Source organism: Musca vetustissima, unplaced genomic scaffold (assembly GCF_032173495.1).
Source record: "Musca vetustissima isolate MV318-11 ecotype Yass unplaced genomic scaffold, APGP_CSIRO_Mvet_v1 utg28897, whole genome shotgun sequence".
Classification (NCBI taxonomy): domain Eukaryota; kingdom Metazoa; phylum Arthropoda; class Insecta; order Diptera; family Muscidae; genus Musca; species Musca vetustissima.
Window position 1 is genome coordinate 1 of NW_026875576.1, and position 19,996 is coordinate 19,996.

The following is a 19,996-nucleotide window of genomic DNA, read 5'->3' on the forward strand; positions in this document are numbered from 1 at the left end:
TATTATGATCCTTGGCTGCTGGTCGATGGTCACAACGCCGATTTTCCTATAAAAGCAGTGTGCAGTTGGGGTTGGAAAAACATTCTTCTCATAAAATTATTCACCGACTTAGCATTCGAATCCTGAGGAGCCTACTTCCAGAACAAGTTTAATAGAAATCAGACAAAAAATTCGGAAAATTATTTACTTTATGATTTTTTCAGAAAACCTTTAGCAACTAAAGTGTTTTATACTCACCAAGTGTTCCTCACAGTAATGATCCTTTTTCCAGGCTTCTTCGTCGCCACAATCACAACAGCCGCCACCGCCCGACGTCGACATTTTATATTTGTGATAACGATGTGCGGATTGTTTAAAACAATTAACACACAGAACGCAGGTCGGATCCATGCCGCACTCACGACAACTGTATGTAGGTTCACCAATTTTAAAAACTTTGCCGCATACCGCCGATGTGGCACCTTCCAGACGTAGTTTTTCCAACACCGTATTGGGATTATCGCCCAAAATAAATTCCATAAGGACATCGATAATGCCCTCCTTGGCACCAGCCTCTTTGAACATACATTTTACTGCAAAGACAGCGAAAAGAAAAAACGTATAGAAAATATTTTTTTGTTACAAAAATAAAAAATATAATAGACATATATAGTGGCGAATTAAGGAGAAATGGGGGGAGAGGTTTGAACTAAAAAAATCAAAAGACCAAATCAATCGGAAGAACTTTATATTTTTATTATTTCTTAGATTTTATACTCTTCACCATAGAGTGGGATGTTTATTAAATTTATTTTTCCGTTTAGAAAATTGGGCCAAAATAATTTTCGGAATTGATATTTGATATTTTGGGTTCGTATTGGGTGCTAAATATCCTTACCGAAAATAATCAATATGGGTCCACTTTTTAGATTAGTCCCTATATAAAAGTACCCAACAATTTTCGGAATTTTGAAGATTTCGGACACGTGTTTCAACGGAATTGGACATAATTTGATATTTTGGGTTGACATTGGGTGACAAATCTCCTTAACAAAAATTATGAATATCGGCCCACTTTTTAGGGTAGTCCCATATAATAACACCTCTAATTTTCAGAATTTTGGGGAGTTTGAGCACGTTATTCAACCGTATTGGATGTAAGTTAATATTTTGGATTATCATTAGGTGGCAAATCTTCCTACAAAAAGTTATCAAAATTGGTCCACTATTTAGGGTATTCATCGTTTATAGGTTCCCAAAAATGTGGGGTATTTTGAGGATTTCAGACACGTATTTGAACGTAATTGGATAAAATTTGATATTTTGGGTTCGCATTGGGTGGCAAATATCCTTGCCAAAAATGATCAATATCGGCCCACTTTTTACGGAAGTCCCCATTTAAGGATACCCTAAAATTTTCGGAATTTTGAGCATTGCGGACATGTATTTCGACGAAATTGGACATAATTTCTTATTTTGGGTTCGCACTGGCTGGAAAATCTCCCTACCAAAAATTATTAATATCGGGCCACTTTTTAGGGTAGTGCCCAACCTAACCTAAAATTTTGAGTATTTTGAGGATTTCGGACACGTTTTTCAACCACAAATCCTCCAAAAATATCAATATTGGACCATTTTTAGGGTAGCCCCCATATTTTCATCCGAATTGACTCTAATTTTATATTTTAAGTCCTCATTGGGTAAAAAGGTTATATATAGGTCGATCGCCTCAATCCCATTAATAGATATTTTGATGGCCCAGGTGCATTTTCCAGTCCAAGTGGCTATAATTAAGCATTATAAAGTCATTCCTGGACTTTGTGGGATACAACATTTCTTCAGAGAACATTTTCAATGTTTCTACATAGCCCCTATAGGAAGGTCATGCGTCATTTTCGGTATGATCAAGGTATTGGTCCAATTTTACAAACTGAGTGTCTGAGTTTTATATGTTGGTTTCCCCTGCCAGCAATTTACAATATCATAGCTCCCCATATACAAGTCCCAATCGATTTTAGGTATTTTAAATGTACACCTCATGGAGGAGGATAGAAAAAGTTCAGCTCGATCGAACTTAAAAACGTTTTTGTATGTAGAAAAAAATGCTCAGCCACTGAGAGAAGTTTTTTTCTATAGACAAAGGTCCTCAAACCCTTAAAACTAATTTATAGTGACTTAAAGCGACTTTTCCTCTTTTCAAATTTGGTCCTTCGAGTTATAGAAAAAACCACAAGGCATTGAGAACTGAAATGTTTTTCTACAGGAACCCTTAAATACCCCTGTTGAAGTTAACGTTTTTACTAGTAGAAAAATTGGCTCAACCACTGAGGAAACTGATTTTTTCTATATACAAAAGTCCTTAAGCTCTGAAAATTAATTTTTCCAGATTTCAACCGACATTACCTCTTTTCAAATTTGGTCCTTCGGGCCCTAGAAAAATAACACCAGTCACTGAGAACTGAAATGTTTTTTCTACATCAATTCTTAAATACTGAGAACTATTTTATTTTCTAACTTCGATTGACCTCTTTTCATAATTTGGTCCTTCGAGCCGTACATATCAGACAATATACAATTTATCGATTTTAGGTATTTGGAATGTAGACGTCCAGCTTAACAACGTTTTTACTTGTAGAAAAAAAATTCTCAGCCACTGAGAGAACAGATTTTTTCTATAGACAAAAACCCTCAAACCCTACTTCAACCGATCTATTATCTCTTTTCAAATTTGGTTCTAGACATAAGTCCTCAAACCCTAAAACTAATTTATTGTGACTTAACCGGCTTTACCTCTTTACAAATTTGGTCCTTCGGGCTATAGAAAAATAACATCAGTCACTGATAAATGATAGGTTTTTCTGCATCCTTAAATACTAAGAACAATGTTATTTTCTCACTTCAATCGTTTTCCTTTCCTTTAATTTGGTCCTTCGAGCTGTATATATATATTTCAAACAATTCTCCTTAATTCTTAAATACATATATGTTCATTTTTCAAGTTATCTACAAAACAGTAAACCAGTAAATATGTATTTAGTCAAGAAATAAGTCATAAATCGCTTTTTTTTACAAAATAATGTTATTAAAAAATATAATGATATATATAGTTATTTATTTTTTAGGTTAGATAGTGTGTATGCGTGTATTTCGAAAGGGGGGTTAATTGTAAAACTTTTTAAGCTTTCTTCTTTTAACTCTTGGTCGTTTTTTAAGTAGAAGTTCAATATAAGAAACAAACTATATATATATGAAATAACCAATAAATTGTAAACAGAAATAAGTAGTTTATACAAAAATAACAACGGAATGTATATAAGAGTTATAAACATAGTAGTGAAACAAATTTTGGAAACAAAACTTACAGGAACCTGCACAGCCATTTTTATTATTATTAAGATTTTTTAATTCGGATAGAACATCACGCCCTTAAATATGAAGAAAAAGGATTTTTGTTGTAGGTCATTCGATTTTTCGATTTTTCAATTAGCAAAATAAAACAAAACAAAAAATATATAAAAGAAAACAAAAAGAAATACAATAAATTAAAACAAATACACAAAATAATAAAGACAAACACAAATAAATAAATATTTAAAATAAAAATCATATTAAACAAAATAAAGACCACATTCCCAATTGAAGAAGCATTTAATGAGAATGCTTAATTATAAAAATTAAATGAATACAATGGATCATATGGCTTGAAAAATAATTAAAAAAAGAAAAAAATCAATCATATTGCATAGTCATTGAAAAAAATGGTTTATGTCCGAATTTTTAAGCAAACCCTTGAATAGCAGCGCAGTCAATGCAATGCCCCAGATTTGCCACCTTGAAATAATTCTCAATACTGAAGTGAAATGGAAAAAGGAAAAAAGTATAACTGAATTATATCCGCCTGTCAAGCCCAATATTTTATAGGGTGTCTATGAAGCAAATAATCCGTTTGAAAGTCCCAAAGTCTTAGACAAATGAAATGAGAATATTTGTATCTCTATCATCAAATATTTATTCCATAAAATTCACGAAAACCCTTATATTCCTTGAAATTTATTTATTTAATATATTTTAAATAAATCCAAGCCACAAAAATGGTCTTGAAAAAATATTTAAAAAAAAATAAATGCAAGTCTAAAGTTAGGCATTAAAAATATTTAAAATAAATCCACGCCTGAAAATAGACCTTAGAAAATATTTAAAATAAATCCACGCCCGAAAATAGCGCTTAAAGACATTTAAAATTAATTCACGCCTGAAAATAGACCTTACAAAATATTTCAAATTAATCTACGCCTGAAAATAGACCTTAGAAAATATTTCGAATAAATCCAAGCCTGAAGAAACCCCTTAAAACAATCAAATAAATCCATCTCAAACTCAAACCCCTTGCCAATAAAGAGAATGGGATCAACAGAGGAACGGCAACCTGATGCAAAGAAAATGTCCTTGAACCACTTTAGAAGGCTAGTAATCTAGCAGCTTTACCTGTTGAAGAGATAGCGACCTAGGTATGGTGCACACCTCCTCTTTTCTGACTTGAACAGATGTAGAGTAAGTCAAGATGTAGAAATCCGGACAGAAATCCGGATCGACTAAACAGAAGCAAAGTTGGTTTCGTATTGGGTCTGATCTATTTCCTTACAAAAACAGAAATCAACATCGATGTTCGATGGAGAACTGATTCCGACCCCAAACTACATGTTCGATGGCCTTTTTAAGTCGTCAAGTAGGAACAAGGTTCTCAAGTCGCTTGCCAGCAGCACTTGGAGCTCTGAAAAAAACTTGTTGACCTCTTATAAAGCAATAGGCCGGTCAGTGGTAATACTACGCGAACCAGTAAAGTTTGCGAAAGTGACACGCAGTGGAAGAATATTCAGAACTGCCATCATGCCACCCTGAGAACTGCAACAGGGTATCACCTCATGACTCCAGTGGATCACCTTCATGAGAAAACGAAGAAGTTACCTCTATATGCCTTGGATGGCCTAAAAAGGGCATAACAATAATGAGAAGAGAGTAATGATGAGAGCTAAACGCAAGTCTTGGATGTGGTCAATAGAAAGTGTTATCGAAGCGCCAAGATTTCAGAAAATAATATTAAGGACTCAAATAGTAGACTAACTCCGGATTAGAGTCTTTAGATCTATTTTTAGTTATTAATTTTCCGGGTTGCAAAGATTTGAGACGATTAATCTCTAATAAATGACGTAATTGGCTATCCAAAGCTGATACGGGCGATGAATACTTTTCAACGGTGTAAATCTCCTAAACAGACGGTATAATGCATTGATGTTGCAGAACGTAGCGAAGCAAGACTTAGCAGTATACAGATTTTTATAGCATTTTTAGGGTTATCTTTCGTAGCAAGACTGTGGAGAAAGGTAAAGGTATTAACGGTACCAAAGGACTACAATCTATATGCCTGTAACGGAGCTTATACCTAGCCTCTCTTCATTTGTATGTAAAGATTACAGATCCTTGGAATAAGAAATTACTTAGACCTAAATAAAATCAGGAAATGTTTGCACACATACGTCAGTGACAAATTTGTCGAATCGTTTTTACACGAGGTGAAGATCTACAATTTGACGTTAGCAGCCTTCCGCGTTGTAGAGGCAGCCGAAGGACTACATACAGATGAGTCTCTCTTCCTACTGAAAGCAATGACAGGTTTACTAGACCAGAATCTGTAAATCACAGCACGCGCCTGTGTCAAGGTCAAATCAGTCGTTACAGTCTTACACAAAGTTATTGAATGTATTGAAAATCATATGGAGAGCTCGATATAGAACGTGAAGTTGGAATCGATCCATTTAAGATGAATCGATCCATTTAAGATATGTGATGCATATTCTAAAACTAATGCAAGTTAATTAATTATTGCAGTATTTATCAAAAATTCAATTAAAAATTCAAGCAATTAAGTCAAAGAACTATGATTTAGTGACTTAGAACCATGGAATATTTATGTCGATAGACAAGCGGCCCTAAAGGAAATCATGTCGCGGATATAAAATTCAAGATTAGTTTAGGAATGTATTATAATTTTGAGTGATATATGTCATTTTATTCGACTATCTGATGAGATCGCTCAAGGTGGATAGCAGTCGACCGATATCCTAGTTAATTCTACAATTCCATTGGCCGAATACCTAAAATATACTTCGAAAAACTGTAACTATAAAATTATCAAAGCTATCTATCAAAACATTGATTATTTTTCGGTAAGAAAGAAATAACAGACTGGCTTTTGGGATTATAATTAGATCTCAGACTTCCAAGCGGGATATAAATGAAGTGGAGTACTACCGTCTACGTGATGACAAAACAATGGGCACGTTGAGAGAAATGGGATTTGGGATATGGAGGATAAGATGCCTTTGAGGTTTTGAAACATTTGCAAAGAAAAAGTATTTGCATATTTTACTTACAGCTTCGGGTTGAATCTGGAATAAATTAAGAAAAAATAAGATATTTGTAATAACTTTTAACAGAACAAAGACAATTTTTAAAAGGGTAAAATTATATTTTGTTAAATATACGGCCTGATCGTTTGCAATTTTTAGTAGAAGCAGTTAATATAACTATTTTATAATTCAATCTTTTTAATTAATTCATATTATATTTAATCTTTATTAATGTTATTAATCAAACATAAATATATATACCTTCTGAAAAATTATTTCCCAGTTAATCATTTCACTCATTAACTAGTAATAACTGATTAAACAAAAAATAGAAAATCAAAAAATCTTATGCATCTACCCTTCTGACCTGCATTCATTTTGTGAGCTATGCACAATAGAAGAAGAAATGCATCTAAGTGTGATGATCACCGTATAGTGTCAGTGTCCATCTGCTGATGTCATTCTTATCTCACTTTCCCTAGCGAAAAAAAATAAATCAGTACAGTGTCCATGTGACTGACTCAAAGTTTTAATTATTAATTATTTTTTTATAAACTAAACGCTGACCGATTCTAGTTCATATTTGAGGAAGATACTACACACCACACAACCACGAGGTGGAAGGAGAAAAATACTGCAAGTGGCGATTAATCACGTTGTGATAAGCCACAGACACCAAGTCATTAGGAAAAACTATGACTTATTATTACAAGCCATTGTAATGGTTATTTTCGTTTTTGAACAAAAAAAAACGATCTGATGCGGTCATCACATCTATAAACATTTATGACAAATCAAGATAAGATTTGAGGATTTTGTTGGAAACTCAATACTGTATTAATCCACACTTTCCCTGGAAGCCTGCAATTATATATTATATATTTATTTTGTTGGATGTTAAAAAAATTCTCCGAATTTGTCAACCTGGAGTCATGGTATTCAAGATCGCCAATAATGAAAAGTAATGTTAGTTCTTTAAATAATACCTCAAAATTGAATTGTAAACATTTATGAACTGGAAGCTCGTGTTTGGCTGATGAACATACAAAGAGGTGCAATATACTATGTATGTACGTATAAGATCATTCTGATCGAGGTGATGATTCAGCATTTACAGTGCAAAGTAATTATAGATGACGTTTTTTTTTTTTTTTGGAGAATGCAAGGGAAGTGAAATGTAGAAGATTTTCTACAAGTCTCATACAAATGTTAATGGGAATTTTTTTTAATATACATATATATAAGGGGTTATATATGGGGCGAATATAAATAATTTTTGAGAGGGAAATTTTTTACCATGTACGACTACAAAATACCTAATTACAGCGAATTCGGTTGAAAAAAACGCCTTCAAGGACACCAAAATAACGAAAATTGGTTGGTACCCTTATATGGGGGCTACACAAAGAAATTGATTAATATTTATAATTTTAAGTGGAGAGATTTGCAATCCCATAAAAACAGAAAGTACTCATCTACAGACAATTCTGTCGGAAAATACGCTCAAATCCTCCAAAATACTGAAAATTGGGGTTATATGGGGCCTACCAGAAAAAGTGGGCCTATAGTTATAATTTTTAGTGGGGAAATTTAGTACCTCATAAGAACTCGGTGTGCCGATTTTCAGCTAATTTAGTCGAAAAACGCTCTCGAGAAACCCGAAATACCGAAAATCTACGAACTTGACCTGCCTGCAGACAAAAGGCTAATTTTTGACGATCTATCTCAATTTCTTTAGAGGGTAGAGTGATTACAACAGACAGACGGATGGAACGACCGACCTCGCCATAGTATTTTTCGCGGATCAAGAACATATATACTTTTTAGGGTCGGAAATGATTATTTCGATGAGTTACAAACGGAAAAACCAAATTAATATACCCTCCATACTGCGGAGGAGGGTATAAAAACTAAGAAGTTATAGAGTGAAACTTGGAGTTTCCCAAAAGGGGAGATATCGTCGGGACTATTTAGGGTTAGGTTAGGTTTGAGGATGTGAAACCACTAATGTGGCGGCAGCACTCTGAGACCGTCCAGTCCATTGTGATCATCCATGATAGATATGGAGAGATCTGTAGAGGAGAAAGGGGGATCAAAAAAATAAGAAGCTAACAAGAAGTATTAGAAGGTAGATAGGTTCCTCAGTTGAAAAGAAGCTTAGACACGGTGGAATGTGAGCACCCACTAGTCTGTGCCGTCTATAGGCCAAGATTGGACAGCGATACAGAAGATGCTCAATTGTCTCCGAGTCCTCCTCGTCAACACAGAGTCTGCAGTAATCAGTAACAGTACTGGTAAAGGTCCTGATATTGCAATCACCAGTAATGGCTCGTGTCATTTCTCCAATTTCAGCTTTGCTCAGGTTCAACAGTGAGTTCGTTCTCATGGTTGACGGAGTCGGCCGGATAGATCTTGACACATTGCACCTAAGATGGAGATCCTCGGCTAGATAATTCGTCTGCCTTTTCATTACCCATGATGTCACGGTGTTCTTGTACCCAACACAGCCGATAGTTGTAAGTGTTACTAAAAGTGCTCTACACTCGAAGACGACATCAGATTTGATATTACAGGATTTGATGGCTTTAAGAGCCGCCTGACTATCCACAAAGATAGCCACCGGTCCAACGATCTCGGCATCTAGACTTTTTATCAATTCTGCTGCCTCTAATAGGGGTTGAAAACTAAATTTCTTATAAAAAGTACGCTTATAGTGGTCCTTGATAATTTTTTTTTAAATCCACACCTAAAAAATGTATTCGTTAAAAAATCAAAGCATATAAGGGACATTAATTGGTCCCTGAAAAAATATTCTTTAAAAAACTCACGCCCATGTATTGGTCCTTGAAAAAATATGCTTAAAAATATCCAAGCCTTGTAATGATCCTTACAGTCTGAAAAATATTCTTTTGAAAATACAAATCCAATTTATAGACCTTAAAAACCATTTCTCAAAGAATACGCACTTATACATGGCCCATTCAATGTCCACCTCCAAGTCAATTTGCACCTCACAAAGAAAAGCGATTTTTTTTTGTGCAGATAATAATCTCAATCTTCCGAATGTCCGGCATGCGTTAGTATTTTTGATAGCATCCAACAAAAATGATGAAACATTTTTCCACTTTGTCCTGAGTCATTTCACGTTGGACATAAACAAAACGAACAACAACCAACAACAAAAACAATTTCAATTTAATTAATTTTCAACACCCACACCCGATCTCGAATGAATAAGGAAAACAGCACCAAGTCTTGACGTTTGAAATGTGCGAAATTTCAAAGAATTTTAAATATGAAGCAGATCATTATTGCATACAAAGGAAAGCGGCGTTCCAATAAAAAACGGAGAAAAGAAACCAAAAAAGAAACAAAAACAGAAGAAGAAAATAAAAACAAATTCGCTGATCGTATTTTAATCATACCCTGCATCAACACCGTAGCTCCCCCCACCGCCCCTTGTTTTAGTATACTCAAATACTCAAGTCAGTCAGTGGAACACAAAAGTTCATTGAACGCATTTTGTTCCCATATTTGTTTTGTTGTTGTGCTGATTTTGCCGACTGTTTGACTGCGTTTCAGGTGCAGTCAAATAAAAAAGGGCAATTACATGGCGATGTCTGAGATATGGCAAGAATTAAAATCAAATTAAACTTGTTCAAGGTGTAATTCATCCATTCAAGAATAACAATAACAACAACACCAATTAAAAAACAACAAAACATTACAATAATGCCCATAGATAACAAACACCGACATGTAGGAAGACAGATCAATTATGGACAGGTTGTAATCGATATATTTATAGGGGTTGCGAATGAAGGAGGGGGGAGGAGCACCAGGAAGAAAGTGTGAAAAAGCAAACAATATCATTTCAAATAATTAACTAGACGTCATCGGTCCAATTATTATTTTCAATAAATCGAAAAAATGTTTCAAGATTAATACCCTTTGAAACTGGCCATAGTAATTCCAACATCCTCAATACTTTTCTCATGTCCTCTCTTCTAATTCTCTTTTCCGACTAAAGTAGAAGTTCCGCCATCCACAAAAAAAAAATATCTTAAATTTTGCCTAATTACTTAAAAAAATTCTTTCTAAATGCCATCGAACAGGAGGAGTCTCACTTTGTTCGTTACGGGTTTCAAATATTGACTCATTTCTTTAATCACCAATTTATTTGACAATTATTTTGAGAACTTGTTTCATAAATCAATGAATTTTGTTGAGTTGTGGTGTCTGTCGACGCTGTCTAAATAATAATTGTGGTGTTGCTGATGACGATGACTTTCCAAAACTGGATTATTGAGTAATAGGAATCAAAACAACATATACTCGTCGATCTTGCATTTCAGAATATAAAGTAACAAAAATAACAAATAATTAATGGTGTTTTCATAATTAAATTAGATATGCATGAAGTGTATATATTTTCAAAAAGTAGATTTTTAAACAAATTTCTAAAAAATTGTTTGCGTGGATTTACAGAATATTTTTGAAGACCCATATTAGGCGTCGATGTTTAAAGGGTGTTTTTTTCAATAAACTTTATATGTGTGTATTTTTAAAATAATATTTTTTCAAAGACCATCGCTTAGCGTGGATGTTTAAGGAATGTTTTTTAAGGGTCATTATAAGCGTGGATTCTTAAAGGAAATATTTTTAGGGACCACTATAAGCGTGGGTTTCAAAAAGGAATATATTTTTAAAAACTAGTTATAATTAAAGGAATATATTTTAAGAACCATAGGTTAAGTTAGGGTTAGGTTTGGGGATGTGCAGTCGCTAATGTGGCTGCAGCACTCTGAGACCAAATGGTCCATTGTGATCATCCATGAAAGATATGAGAGAGGGGATAGAAGAAATTAGAAAAAATAAGAAGCTAAGAAAACAAGGCAGTATGGTTTATAGAAATTCGATGATTTATATAAATTCGGACTAAGTTCTAAGGTTGCACTTTCCCAAACACTTTAGGTTTCTAATGATGCTGCAGATTAAAGCAGATTCCATAGTTGAATAGAAGCTTAGACACGATGGAAATTGAACACGCAACAGTCTGTGTCATCTGTTGGCCAGGACTGGACATCGACACAGGAGATGCTCAATTGTCTCCGTCTCCTAATCGTCAAAACAGAGTCAGCAGTAATCAGTAACATCATGGCCCCACTTACTGGTAAAGGTCCTGATATTGCACTGACCAGTAATGACTTCTGTCATTACTCTGATTTCAGATTTACATAGGTTCAACAGTAAATTTGTTCTCTTGGTTGACAGAGTCGGCCAGATAAATCTTGATACATTGCACTAAGGTTCGTTGTGCCAAAGTTCATAGGCTCTTTCGTCGCAGAACGCCTAAAAGTTCCGATAATGATGACATATGAGTGGTTTGATTGAGCCATCAATTGCTAGATCTGTGCATTGAGATAGCTGTGTTACCAAAACTGCTCTACACTCGTGGACGACCTCAGATTTGATGTTGAAGGATTTTATGGCTTTATGAGCCGCCTGACTATCCACAAAGATAGTCACCGGTTCAACGATCTCTGCATCCATACTTTTTATCAATTCCCCGCCTTCCAAATAGCGAAGATTTCAGCTTGGAAAAACCACAGTTGCTATCCAACTTGTAGGTAAGCTCAAGGTCTAACCTTTCAGTAGACGCCTCCCCCCTTACCTTCTTCCATCTTGGATCTACCTGTATAGAAAGCCAGACCGTCCAGAGGAGGGTTGCTACGTTTCCAGTCGTTTCTACTATTGATAACGACTTCTACATCGTCAAATCTCGGGACTGGTGATATATAGTCGCTTAGTTTTACACGTTGGTCCAATGTCATACCTAATTCCTTCAAGATAAGTACAATTTCGCCATAGATTTTGTTCGTGTATCCTTAGGGCACTACGCGCTGCCTAACACTTTATGCTGAGGCCCAGAGGCCTTAAGTCCAGCATTGCGTTCAGAGCTGCTTGCTTCTCGCGGCTCTAGTTATTAGAATCGAGGCGGCTCTTTGTACCTTGACTAGTTTGCTGGATGTTGATTTGTGGCGCAGGCAGTGCCACAAGAAAAGAGAACCATAGGAGAGGATGAGCCTTACCGCTGTGTTATACATCCCTGGTGGAATGACTTTTCCCGATGGAATTCTTGCATGCCCGTTACTCAGCGTTTCTGTTCCATCGTAATTGACATTCCAGGATTGTGCCAAGGTATTTTGCTTCGGCGGCCAGATTAAGCTGCACTCTATCTAGTGTTGGCGGAGCAAAGACGTTTCCTAGTGAATATCACCAGTTCTGTCTTTTAATGACCATTTTAAGAGTGAGTTTCAAAAAGGAATGTATTTTAAGGACCATTATAAGCGTGGGTTCTTAATATTAATATATTTTTTAAAGACCATTTTAAGCCTGGGTTCTTAAAGAAATATTTTATTAGAACCATATTTAGCGGTAGGTATTAAAGGAATATTTTGTAAGGATCAATATAAGCGTGTTTTCGTAGAGGCAAATTTTTTAAGGACCATTATAAACGTGGGTTCTATCAAATATCCCTTCGGACGCATGTTAGTTGGCTAATCGGGACACTTGAAAAGAATATAGTTGACAGTTTCCGAATATATCATTCATACGGTCGCCTCCATCTTTATAAATGATATTCACAACTACTTGATATGCCGGCTTTTGATCCACAGGTTCACATTTGTACCTTGGGATCTCTTTCACTCTAGATAATGATCTCTACTGGCGTGCCTGGATGGGTGAATGAGTAGACACCCTGTTGCAGATCTCAATGCGGTATTCTGGAAGGTCTGAATGCCCACATCTGACCTCATTATAGAGGCCAATCCAAATGTAGTCGTTCATGATCAGTCATCAGATGACTGTCGAATAGCGGCCAACTCTCACTGATCCTTTTTGGTACTGTCCGTCATTGCATGAGATCTCTACCATTTCAGTCGTCGTAGGATATTTCGAATGTTGCTGTGAGCTCTTAAAACAGGTCCAACTGTCGTCTTCCTCGCGACAGTCATCTCATTGTCTTTCATGGCCACTAACGGGGCTGAGCAGACCCTGAAAGGCTAGTACGACGATGGCTTTACTTCGGCGGCAGCACTAATAAAGACTTTCCATAAATTCATATCAGCTACCCCAGTATCTGAGTGGATGGATATCTCTCTAAAGCGGTGATTGGAAACCTCTCTGAAATATTGCCAATCATGGTTTCAGGAAAGTAGGTCTGGCTATGTCTGACAAGCCGTAGCAAAGTCTTCTTTTATTTGTGCGTCTCTGCTCATTCGCCGATCCAAATATTTAGCTATCAATTTGTCCGGCTTTACCTCTCTCGCCATTACCTAGGACGGAATGCCATAACTCTTGATGTGCATTTAAATCCCCTAATAGCATGCGATTATTACAAAAAGTTATCGGAGCAGACATTCTATGAAATAATGTCACTTGCTCCCATGACAAAAATAAATTCCTCGTACTTGTTGAGGTGATAGCCTCTGGTCGAAGTCTTCCCTGGAGACAATCTGGGGCATAGAATAAGGTGTCCAGCTTTGCTAAACTATCAGTTATTTAAGTTAATATTTTTAAGTTAAAATTCGCAAGATTTTATTTTTGTGTGTTTCGGCTATCGGTATCGAAATCTTAAGTTCAGGTCTCTAATTAAAGAAAAAAAAGAAATTGCCCACTAGAAAATTTGTTATCGTTTTCAGTATTTTCTTTGTTTTCATTAGAGATATTGACTAAAAAAAAAAATAGAAAACACTGTAGATTTTTATTAACCATTTATTTTTTTGTATTTGTTGATTATTTTATGGTATCCCAACTACCAGCTAAGCAAACTAGGTATTCTCCCTATATTCTCTGCCAGTGTGTCAGTCAGCCAGCAAGTAAGAAACAATTATCATTTTCATCACGATACAATGTTTTGTTTTTCAAGTTTTGCTTACTATGAGAAAGCTTATTTTTTATTTACGTTTCATCAGCAGTTTTTTTTATAATTCCTATTTTGAAATTAAATGCATTTTTTGTGAGCTACTGAATTGCAATTTGTCAACTAATTGATGTTACACCATTTCCAGCGGAGGGATAAACGTTTAAGAGGAATAAAAATATCTAAAAGAGCGACATGAGAATTCCAGCAACTGATTGATACAAATTTATCAACATATATAACGACATCGTTATATATGTTGGTGATAATGACGGTCCTTTATTTCATTTCACTTATAACGAATATCGTTTATAGGGACCAATTTTACCGGACCCTTGGCCGTCGTTATAATCGATTTCAACTGTATTTTGTATTTCCTTGGATCTGACAGGTATATTTTAATATAATCCCACTCAGATTCATTGTCATTCATGATACCACATATCTTTAAATACAAATCTTCGTCACTTTCCAAAACCGCTAACTACCTCCCTCCCTCATTGTCGTCATTGTCTCACATTGACCTTACATTATCCGCATTACTTACACATTGCACTTATGTTTAACACACAAAACATCATTTTCATTAACATACTGACAACAATGATATGGTTTAGTATGTCAAATGACAATTTCAACAACAGCAGCAACAAAAAACAATGAGGGGTTTGAAGTTAATCCGTTTACGATATGTTTGCAACACCAACCAACAACAACAGTTACATTATACACAGTTAAATCTGTTGTAAATAATAGTTGAAAATAATTGCTTTAATTCGGAGACGTCATTGTTTTATTTTTAGGTTTATCATTTTGCAGTTTTTTGTTTTGTTCAAACGTATTTGTGGTGGTTGTGCGACCTGTACGAATAACGACGGACAACATCAACAACACTATGACTATATCAAATATCATTGCAGGGTATTCATTGTTTAGCGCTTGCCGCTTACTGACTGTCTACTAATGTTTGAGGGACAGTTCAATGGGCCTACATGAAACTACACATAAAATCGTTTATAGGGCAGAACTTTTTTGAGGTACTTTTGGATACCGTGTATTTCGACTGCTTTTTAAAATTTGATTTTTTAAGAAGATTGCCTCAAGGACTTTCCAATGACTAACATATCATGGCTACATACAGACAGTCATTGAATTGCTGCCCTGAAATTGATGACATTTGCGGGAGGCTGAACCACTATCTCGTGGACATTGCAGACTTTTTCCGGTCGAGGAATATGGAAATATCCTCGTCTAAGTCAAGGTTCTAGAGGTCACATTCGATAGTCTTTATTCAAGTCGCTAGCCGGCATCAGTTGGGGAGCTGACAAAGAAACCTTGTTAACGATATACACAGCAATAGGCCGATCTGCGGTTAACTATGCGGCGCCATTGTGGTCCGCTAACATCAGTACAACGCAGAGGAAAAGTCTTCAATCCTGCCGCATCATGCCGTCCTGAGGACTGCAACAGGGTGTCTCCTTATGACTCCAATAGACAACTTACATGAGGATACGAATATCGATGCAATACCTGCTTGGGTTTTATAGAAGTAGCCATCCAATTCGTTACCTAATGGATAGGCACCCACCACCTAGGCATGTCAGGAAGGGCCTCCATGAAGGGCCTCCAAAGGTACAAAAGAGATCCTCTAAATCAACAGGCCTATCAAGCAGAGAGAGAGAGATATGTCAGAAAGGATCTTTGAACTGGAGAGAGAGACAAAAAGGAAGTCTCTAGATCAACAGACCTATCAAGCAGAATGTGAATGACCTGGAGAGAGAGAAAGAGAGAGAGGTCCAACGGAACAAAAGGAAGTCTCTAGATCAACAGACCTATCAAGCAGAATTGAATCGTATTCACACAAATGCAGTTGAGGAAGCAATTCGAGAATATCGTGTGAATACAATCCTCGGAGATCACCCGCCTACTATAGCTGCAGAAGAGCAACAGCTACCTCGACAAACCAGAGTGGTCTTGGCGCAATTAAGATCAGGATGGTGTATCCGCCTCAATTCAAATTGGGCACGAATTGACGGAGAGGTCGATAATATCTGCCCGACATGTGGTAATGAACCATATGACATGCTACACCTATTCAACTGCCCAGCCAAACCCACTCACCTAATCCCATCTTCTCTTTAGACTTCCGGAACTTGGAGTTAGAAGCAGAACCAGATTAACGAGATTAAGATGAAATACACAGCAGTGCAAGCTGCTACAACAAAACTGAGGTTAGGACCTCAAACGTGAGGCAGAGCTAAATGCTATGGGTCGCAGTTGTGGATAGTGCACAATAACATTTATTGGATATCTGTGAATTTAAATAATTAAATCAACGGGTTTTTGGCCTAGTCACAAGAAAATTACCTAATATCAATATCAGCTGGGCGAGAATTGGGAACCTAATTATCAACGGAGGGGTGTTATGCGATCACGTGCCAATCAGTGTTTCATGGTTTGCAGTCAGGGCACCGACATGACTTTAAACATAGCCTTATTGATAGCTGAGCGCCTCAAAAAATGTTTCAGGCTTAGTTGATAAGTCCTTACTGTGTGGTTCGCGGCTATATCATTGCTGGCCTCAAAATCCTTACACAAAGAACTTTTATGAAGCCCTTTTTTATCCCTACCCCTTCATTTTCTACAAACAAAAACAACAATGAATGTTTCGAACTCTACAAGATCAAATTAAATTCTAAATTTAAATTTCGCAATGTCATCAACCACTGCTAATGAGCCACCGGACCTTTCTTTTGATATTCCCAAACCTATTACCCTAGTTGACACAGCCTGAAGAGACAGACGATCATATCGAGGAAACTCATCTCTGGCATGACTTACTTAACCTTGACGAACGAGAAGGGCGCTATGGACATCACTGTTAAAACAACGGTTATTCAAAGGGATCCTCTAAAACAAGGTGAGCCATCAAAGGTGATGAGAGGGGCGCAATTACTGGCGAGGATAGAAACCTCATATCCATGGCAGTCTTGAAGTTCCACGACTTCCCAGGCAAATGACCCTTGAATTTTTTGTAGCAGCCGACAATTGGCTGAGTAGACAGATATCTGCCGAGTAAAACTCGAATCGCTTAGGTGGATATATGTGCTTATGACCTTCCCATCGAAGCGACGGGTGAATCATTCGCACAAGTAACCACAATACGTATCACTGTCAAAGAAATATCTGACAAATCTACCGGAGAACGGTTACTAAATGTTGAGAAGTCTTTGACACCATCTTCCACTGCAAAAGAGGGTAAGGTAGTGTCGAAGTCGGCTAAAAGGGAGCCCATAGAAAGGCGGCTATAAAACAACTCCCTTATGAAAAGACTCCTGCGGCAGATGCAACGTGGGATACCGAAACTCTAACACAAACAGTGACTGTGAAGAGGATGCGTTCTTCGGATGAGCAAAAACCTGCTGCGATGAGATCCACGCAGCCGCATTGATGTACGATACACTGCTTCGTATGCGTCGGTTACGTCGACGAAGTCTCCTGAAGAAGAGAACATTAAATCTATCTCCGAACATAGCGACGAGTGGCGATCATTGATCAGGCTGACCCCGTTGAGAGCATTACTGAAGGATCTCTTCCTGAAGTTGATCGTTAGAACTTTCATTGATCGTCAGAACTTTTCCACAGGCTACATTAATTTTTTTCCAAATGACTATCGATTGAGAAATGCAATTATCTGGCCAAACCTGTATTGCATGTTAAAGCTTTTTTAACTTTACCGTATATACATATGTATATAAATAAGTAAAATAAAAAAGTATTGTACGGCAACATATGGATAGAATTACAATTTTTGTATTGTGGTTGGTTGGTTGTGTTGTCGTGGTTTACAATATTTTGGTATTGTGTGCTGCGCATGTTGAGGGCCAGTATTGTACCGCATTCGCTAATATATTTTACTTTTTGAAGGATTTTCCGCAAACACCACCATAAATTTCCGTATCGTAGAAGACACCACCTGTGGTTTACAACCCAAGCAATATTACAAGAAAGCCTTGGTATTGACTTTTCAAGTAATTTCAATGATGATTGATGTTGTTGGAAATTTAAAAGAAACAACAATCCAAAGAATGATTGGCTTTTTATGTAAGGTCTTAGAAGCTACAATATTTCTAACAACACTTGCTATTGGAAAAATACTATTTGTTAAAAGCAAGGTTTAAAGATGGGATATGGCAATTGAGCCAGAAAACTATTAAACTCGTTCAGCTATGAATAAAAATACCGAAATACGAATATAACAGGCACCCTAAAAGTAATTTGTTAAATCCACGCATATGAAGTCATTGAAAAAACTTTTTGAAAAAATCCCTTAGTCATTAAAATGTTAAAAAACCACGCCGGGATAGTAATCTATGACTTCCTAATGTCTATCAACATCTTCGTTGTAATATATATACTAGTAGATAGCTTACCTACAATTAGGATTAGTCGGATTAAATAAAAAAATATTTATTAAAAAATATAAGTATGTACTTACCCGCAGTATTTTCCTGTTGAAATTCAAAATATTTACGCGATTCTCGCTGAAAGAATTCAATGAAATCTTTTTTATCCAATGTACCGGCTAAATATTTAACACGCCAATCTTTTAGTGGTGATTCTGATGTTGTGGTTGTTGGGGCAACAACCTCATCCTCAAAGCTATCCATGATGATGTTGTTTGTTAAAGAGATCACAGAGGATTGTGTTGGTGCTTATGGTGAAGACGAAGAAGGAGTTGGTTTTCGTGGTGCTGTTGATGACGTTGTTGATAATGGCGATAACGTTTGTGGTGACGTTTTTGTTTTTATTGCAATTGCAGTACTTTCTTGTGGTTTATTTTTTAAGGGTTAGATATTTTTTCTTTTAAATTTCCCCTTGATATTATTTTGGTTGCAGTTGTTTTAATTTAAAGTGTCACTTGTGTTGACAAATTGTGCGACGATATTGTTGTTCATTTGAATTTATTAATTCCACACATTTATTATTATTATTTCTTGTTTTTGTTTATTTTATTATTTGTACGGAAATTCAATGTTCTTTGTTCTTGTTTTTACACTTCTGTCATTCTATTTTTTTTTTTCTTGTTTTAAGCGGCAGCTGTAATGAAAATGGAAGGAAAAAATTATAAGCAAATGGGATAAGAATGATTGTGTGTTACTACTATAAAAGCTTTTTGAAAAAAATGTTTCATATAAAAGCGAACAAGTAAATACACCTACAACATGAGGTGTCGTTTTCTCTGTTGTGGAAACGATCTGAAAAAACCTAGGTCTCACTCCGCAGACTACAACAGAAACATGTGGGGTGGGGGCTACATCATAAAATGAAGATTCATTGAAAATTTGGCACCGATGCATAAAAACTGGTATGGTCGATTTAAAAGTCAAAGTGAGCCTCTGAAAGAGTACCCTAGAATTCTCCTGGAAGTCAAATACCACGAAACAATCCTTGACCACCATTAAAGATTAAAAAGGTACTTCCAAGGCATTTAGTGAAAGAAACTTTTGTACGAGATAGGCAATGTACATAGGTATGCCGTTTTTGTCTTCCCTCATTCCCTGCATTTGCTGCTTTTTGTGTAAATGTACTTGCAGGCTAAGGTGTCCTGTGTGAACATAAGGTACGTTCTGATAATTTTCCATTGGCTAAGCAATAAAATTTTTAGTCTAAGGTATTGTGA

The 19,996-nt window shown here is 36.1% G+C and overlaps 1 protein-coding gene across 1 annotated transcript; it reads right to left on the bottom strand.

Moving 5' to 3' along the window:
- Nucleotides 1-237: 237 nt before the first annotated feature.
- Nucleotides 238-19,037, bottom strand: LOC133338069 (E3 ubiquitin-protein ligase UBR1-like; the record flags this gene model as incomplete). The annotated part of the gene is made up of 2 exons (XM_061546252.1): nucleotides 18,812-19,037; nucleotides 238-572 (listed from the first exon to the last, which is right to left on the bottom strand). Coding segments are annotated over exons 1-2 (507 nt in total), but the record flags the coding sequence as incomplete, so codon positions are not given.
- Nucleotides 19,038-19,996: the final 959 nt, after the last annotated feature.